Genomic DNA, 7401 nt, shown 5'->3' with positions numbered 1-7401 from the left:
GTCGGTCCTTCAGCTGCTCATCCACACCGACGCCGTGCAGCTCTGTCACACTGGAACCAACGCACACCGCCAGGGAAGGGAGGAAGTCTCACGAGGCATTCTGCCCGGGCACTTTCCAGTTAAGGGTCCCACGGACGGACGCAGCGCTGATTGGCTCATGTCCGAAGGTACCGCCCACTCTCTGACTGCGTTCAGATCAGTTGCTCAGATCGTTTTGGGAGAAGTAGCGATACAATATTGTACACTCACTCAAACACTGACAATTTGGCGCAGAAGCATCGTCAGCCTGTTTATAGTAACATAACTGTATTTATACAGGCAGACACAAACTGAGAGGAAAAACATATACTATAATAATACTAATAATATTATATAGGCTAATATATATATATATATATATATATATATATATATATATGTGTGTGTGTGTGTGTGTGTGTGTGTGTGTGTGTGTGTGTGTGTGTTTGTGTTCTTATTTTCAGTTATTTAAATACAAAAGGAATAGTAATAATATTTCCCTCTGATTTGTAGTTCCTAAAAATTGTGTTTAAAGGTGCTATTGACAACATTGATTTACTTCCAGCCACTAGATGTCGCATTCCCGCCTTCCATTGCATTCATGTCACAACTCAGCTGTTGCTCGAGCGCATGCGCCCTGGCAACTCATTTTTTTCCACACTAACTGGCAACCGCAAAGACTCTTGACACCTGACTAGCAGAGATACCACGTGATTCCAACGTCGTTTTCTATTGGCTCACAAGCCTGGCTAGAAGCCGCAGCCGTCACACATCTACACAGAGGTAAACAAAACATTAATTACGGACCAACAACATTTTTTTTAAATGATGAATTCACAGTCACGAGAAGTAATACTGTGATTCTGCACCTTTCTAAAAGGTCTGTGGATGTATTCTTTTTTTTTTTAAATGTATTATCATTAAGTACAGCACAGCTACAAAGTAAACAGCTGGGATTATTATCTCACCATTGATGCATCATGAAGACAATTATTCTTATTGTCTGATTTGCTCAAATCTTTTCTGATGTTAAATTTGAGCTGAACGGGACTTAACGTTGGGAGAAATTAGATTTGATCGTTCAAAAGATTAACTCACAACTTTCTCGAGCTCTGTGCAGACTGAGGATGGATGTTATGATGATATTGGTTGAAATTGTTTGATACCTGCTGATGTAAGCATGTCATATTTTGTTTTTCAGGAAGTGAAAGCTATTGGATTTGATATAAAAATATGAAGAAATTAAGTTCTAAGGTCACATTTACATGTCAGAAATATAGGACCCTATCACAGACAAGCCTTAAAGGTGATCGTTATATTCTTAAAATGTAAAACATACAGGAAATCATAGAAGTATTGCCTCTTTGTGCTGCATTGGTTCCAGTATCACCCAGTTGTGTTCACCAGTAAACATTCTCTGAGGTGGTTTAAGGTCAAATTCCCTCGAATGATGCAAGGCGAATATTAAAGATTATTTGGAGAAGATTTGATAATAATACAACTTGAAAGGATAAAAAATGAAAGCGGTTTCCCAAAACACAATTTCATACAAGCCTGATTCTATTCAAATATGAATGAATTAACAACAAAATGATGTTATGTGGTCGTATTTGTTGCCTTGTCTATGTATGTTCATGGCTGTTGTGATGTTAGGGAATTATTTTCCTTCACATATTTTAAGAGCTGCACACATTATTCTCGTAATCTTTTTTCCCCAATACAAATTAAAAGCAGCATTGGCGTTATTTATTTTGATGTCTGCGGTTTGAATGAGACATTCCTTTAATTTGAGCAACTTTAATATATGGTATGTTATTCACTACAAACAGTGTCTTTTTTGTTTTTGGCGGGGGGAAATATCCTTCAGCCATATTAAGAAGTCAGCTGGTTGATTATTCATGCCAGATATCAGATCCGTACGGCCGCATATTAGAGAGATTACACTCGCAATTTTACAATAAAAAAGTTGCAAAAATAAGAGAAAAAACTCACTAGATGCAGTTGATAACACACTCAGTCGTGAAGAGTTGTCTCTGAGCTGCAATTAAGACAAGGGTCAGGAGGCTAAACAATATATTGATGCTAGGCTGCCAGGGGTCGATCAGGTTGTGTTAGCTTGTTTGAAGCGGAGGGATACACTGTGGGGGCAAAAAAACTATAAAAGGCCTTTTCACAAAAATCGTTCCTCTTCCACCAGCCAGTTTTTCCACTCCTGCTGTGAAAATGGCTGCCAGCGTTCATACTGCTGAGGGGGATGTTGCGTTCTCATCGCTGCCTGCAGTGACAGCCAGACAGTCTTGAGGAGTAAGGGAACACCTGGAACGGCATTATGTTATCGGGATACAAAAAAAAGGTAACTATATTACACAGCAGTTACAGAAAAAAAGACATAATCAGATTACAGATACATTTACAAAAAATGGGGATTATAAGCACGATTACCATTTTAAAATAATGTAAAATAAAATGTTTGTGTTTTGAGTTTAATATTTAGTCAGTAAGTCAGTATGTTGTGTTTTCTGCACCACACATTACATGGCATGACTCAAAATAAAGAAAATAAATCACAAGACTTCAGTGGTCTGGAGTGAAATGTTTTCCAGTTCATTATCATGGCTTCATGATCAATGAATCCGTTCTTTGGTTGTAAATAGACAATATACCTCACTGTGCAGCTTCTGCCATTCGGTGCTGAAAATCCAGGCACTATACTTAGTATCACATATAAGGAAATATTTACAGTAAAACCAGATAAGTTTATTGCAGTTTCATTGAAGTTTGAGTGTGAATAGCATGTACTTAACAAAGTACATTTTAGTTAATGAGTACCACTATTGCTGCTATGATCGCTCATGAAAAAGGAAGGAATAGCTGGGGAAACAATAAACCTAAACCTACGCAAGTTACATTACGTTAATATTATGTATTATGTATTGTACTAGGTTAGTAAATAACCTCAGTTTGGTGAGTCAAGAGTTTGACCAGGGGGGAAAGAATACAAGTTCTTATCGAAGGCTCGTAAAGCGCTACACTGCGGTCATGCAGAACCTGAAGTCAACTTTTACGTGTCTGCAATGGGAGACACCAGCCTCAAACAGCCCTCATCACAAAATCAGCCAGTTATTGAGGAACCATATAAGAAAATGCTCAGCATAGTGTCATAGAATTATCTTATTCTGTGTGGGCCTCCCCGGTAATAAAACCCCATCTAAAAAACAATTATACCCCAAGGAAGGATGGGACACCCCATTCCTGTGTGGCCTGCAGGGGAGTTAATGTTAAAACACAGGACAATACTGATCCAATGCCACTGAAATCTTGGAGTCTTTGCAGGGTACTCAGTACTTTCTTACTCTCTGGATCTCCATCGTGGCTACAGGGTTCGCTGTAGTAAACCAGCCGGTGTGTGTTGTGAAATTAGAAGCAATAGAAAAGAAGTTACCAGAACTTTGGGTGTGTCATATTGTGTATAAATAAAATAGTGTCTGTGTGAAATTTCAGCTTCAGCTTGTTCAGGAAACAAAGTCGACCGATATCACCATCTGCTGTTCATCCATGTTATTGTACATCTTCCTTTGCACTGCGTTCCTCCAAGAACTGTCATCATAATTAACTACGTAAGTAGCTGGAAAATAAGACATTAACCTTGTTAGTGCGTGCCAGAATTGAGTTTATTTAATCAATTATTCAATCAATTATGAGCCTGTTGGCAGTCAGAGTACATTCATTTTCTCATTTCATAACAGTATAGACAGATCACACAAAATATCACATCTCATACAAAATTTAAACTTTTCTTTTATAAAACATTTAGACATCTGTAGTTTTTTTTTATTTATTTCATTTTAAATACAGCATTCTATTTTTTGAAATGGCATAAAACTCACTGAGAAAGATGAAAACATTTGTTAAAATGCACACATATACTGTATATATATAATTTATTTTTCATTAAAGTATTTAAAATAGCTTCATTTACCACGACTAAACGTACAGTAATACTTCTGCCACTGGGGGGGGGGGGGGGGGGGGGGGGGGGGTTGGAAGTGTAACATCCCTCTGAAGTCCCAGCAGGGTTGCATTGAATTTCTGTCCTCGTTGCCTTTACCTTTGCTTGCATTCGCTGACAGGTGAACAGAGGTATCAATGGTCGTAACACGATTTTTCCATCTGCTTCATTCAGTTTGAGAGGTAGAAAAAATATTTCCGTGGCCATTTAACCATTCATAACTCAAACATAACCTCCTCTCTGCGGAGTAGGGGTTCAGTGCTTTGCTTACGGCCCACCAGAACACACTCTGCTTTTTAGGGTGAAACCAACCACTCTGGTCACTCGGCCAGCCTGGTCTCACTCCCAGGATGACAAATACTGATGCTAGGACCTTCACCCAGGAGGCCGATGTTCGTGTCGTGTGTTAAGTTAATTTTACTGGCGATGTTATGCCACATAGTTACATAACTATAAAACCAAGTTGTTTTGTTGTCTAAACCTAACCTTCACATTTCACAACGTAAATGCCGTTGCTGACCACGCACAAACCATGTGCGTCAAGATACTGCCAAACATCTGCCGGGGCTTCTGCCCGAGCGGCTGACTATGATGTAGGGAGGAGGTCATATTTGATTTCTGGTCGGCATCTCTACCTCTGTCGTCCCTGACCTGAGTCTCGAAGCCTTAATCTTTCACTCTTACCTGATGACCTCTTCAATTTTATAGATTCAATCAATCAATCTAAAAGTAGGAAATCAGAGATTGCGGTGGATTTCTTCAAGATGTTTCACCTCTCATCCAAAAAGCTTGCTCACCTCTGACTGGCTGGTTTGGAGTGCTGGGCATTTAACCTCTGTAGGACCATTTGGCAACATGGCAATCATGTGAGTCCACTGACTGACACAGAGCTTAGCCAAAAGTCACCTTTGTCTCAGCAGATCATCTTATCTTCGAGGGCATACGGTATACATAACCTCTAGGCTCTGTCACAAGGGAACTGTGAAGCACATGATATGAAGAAGATTTGAGAGTTTCATTTCTACATGATGTATATACGTTCTAGTTGTTATACTGTCTGCATGTACTTTTATTGTGCAGCCAAAAGCTGCTCCCTTGCAAAAGGTGCAGTAGAGCTGTGCAAAATATAAGTGGTCATTGTAATTTGCTACTAGAAAGTATCTTTTGGACATAGTTTCCCAGTTTAGTGGTCTCAGGTTAAGGGGTTCTGGTCCAATAAAAGGGTTATAATGTGGGGGCTGGGGGGGGGGGGGGCAGGCTTCAGAGGACACTTCTGGTTTGTGCAAATAGGAGACTAAGAAATACGCACTCATGGTCAGTTATTTACACACACGAGGCAAATGCCTTCTAACACATTAGCTACACTAGATCAAATATAGATTCTTCACAAGCCAAAATATCATGCACAGTTTACTAAGGCAACTTCAAAAACTGGAGTGAATGTCAGCTCCTAACACTGTATGGAACAAAACCCCACACTGAGTTAAAATACGGGGGCACTGCAGCAAGGCAAATGTGTCGACGTGAAAGCAATTCACAATGTTTTATATTCATGATGGAATCAGATTTTATGGTAGGATCAACGTTTGTTTCATGTAAGTAGAATTACAGTAAATAAACAGTGTGTTGCTACTATTTCAGTGTAATGACTGCTCGTGTATGTACAACTTCAAAACTGCCGGGTGACACACCCATAGCTGCCATGTTCTCTGTTCTCTGTAACTCTTTTAACAGGGATCACATCGTTTCAGAGGCTGGCAGCCTTTTAATAACGTTTCACTGCTTAATTAGCCTGCTCGCTCATTTAGAGCTAACAAGCTCAAACTCTGTTATTTAGCAATTGCCTGTTAGCACACAAGGCCTTTGCCACCATTATCAATCTTTGAAGCAACTTGGAGGACTTGGGGCATTTTATAAACTGCTATTTTGGCCAAAATAATTATATATAAATTCATCTTCAGAATTTCTCCTCCAGAATTGTACTTGTCAGGAAATAAAATGTACATAAAGCACAACCTAACACCTTAATAAATAATAATAAAAACATCATATATAAATAAAAGAAAAGAAACCTTCACTTTGGTTTCTCATCATATTTTGCAGATCTTTGAGGAGTACATTTGGGGACTTTTTTTACCTCAGTCTTTCAAACATTTTGAAATCCGATCAAATTTGCAATTCAGGGACACACCTGGATACTATAACCAGATCAGAGAGGAGTGATGCTACGTTTTGGTGTAGTACAGCAGGAAAAAGTTTGAATCTGCAAACCACAGATCACGTTGAACGTGGACATTTTTGCATTTGGTCAGAACACGCAACAGCACAGTGAGCGACGTGCAGAGCAAGTGATGAAGTATATCGAGCGACCATTTTTTAAAGTTATGTTGTGCAATAATTAGTATAGCCAGCAAGAAAGTCCACTAAGGGCAGATGGGAGGGGTCAAACACAGGACTTTCACCCAGGGGACAGCAGTTTGTATGCTGTTTGAAACTAAAAGTAAGTAACACGTTTTTTAAGTAGCACTGTCCACTAAGGGTGGTTGTTATTTATTTATGGTTGTTAGGATATTATTTTTAACATAAACCATGAGGATTTTTCTAACCTTAACCAAGTAGCTTTGTTAAACTTTAGCAACCATTTTGTAACAATAACGTGATAATGTGCATTAACTTTTTTGCGTTCAAAAACATCAACATCAAATGTATCCAATGTTTGCAGAAAGCAACAGTTCCAACATGTTTTTTCTTCTGGTGACTAGGTGTGTAGAAACAAGCCTAAATTTAGTCGGGTAAACATTAAGCACATTTTTGCAAACAGGTGGACCTCATTAGACTTTACTGAACTGACCTATGATGGTTCTGACAGCTACATTAAATGGCTAAAGCCCTGGGTGTGCTCTGAATGGAAATGGCACAAGCCTGTGTGTAATGTGTACACTATAACAAAGCAGAGCAGCCTATTTAGGGGCCTAATGTTTGGCGTATTGGGCTGAAATGCACGTGTGTGTTGGCAGGATATGTATTTATAAATCTCTGGTGTGAAGTAACGGCAGCATGTTTAGTGTCGCTGGTTGTGCAAATGTGTGCAGATATGTACCGTGTGTGGAAGGGAGAGTGTATCTCAGCTCAGTCAATTCAAGTGCAGTACAAGTTTATTTCCAGGAAGCGCCTCGGAAACAAGCAAGTGCACATGAGTTTGTGTGCACACATGGTGAGTGTAGCTTGTCAATGTGCTGAGCTGCGTTGGCCTTCGAGGTTGCGGTCTGAAACGGCAGCTCCTCTTCTCCGTGTGTCTCCTCTGTGACCTCTAGAAGATGCTCTGCCTTCGGTTCTTTCCTCGACCTGACGGCAGACATTTGAGATTGACCACT

At 39.6% G+C, this 7401-nt stretch overlaps 1 protein-coding gene across 1 annotated transcript in view; it reads right to left on the bottom strand.

Annotated features, from left to right (window-relative positions):
• Positions 1 to 5406: 5406 nt before the first annotated feature.
• cdk18 (cyclin dependent kinase 18) overlaps positions 5407 to 7401 on the bottom strand; it is a 48793-nt gene continuing 46798 nt past the window's right edge. The window contains exon 16 of the mRNA XM_084023854.1: positions 5407 to 7372. Coding sequence (XP_083879980.1) covers positions 7338 to 7372 — 35 coding nt within the window. The 3' untranslated portion in view covers positions 5407 to 7337. The remainder of the gene's footprint in view (positions 7373 to 7401) is intronic.

Source organism: Eutrigla gurnardus (genome assembly GCF_963514095.1).
Source record: "Eutrigla gurnardus genome assembly, chromosome: 2".
In the NCBI taxonomy this organism is placed as follows: domain Eukaryota; kingdom Metazoa; phylum Chordata; class Actinopteri; order Perciformes; family Triglidae; genus Eutrigla; species Eutrigla gurnardus.
This window is presented reverse-complemented; position numbering and strand designations above follow the sequence as displayed.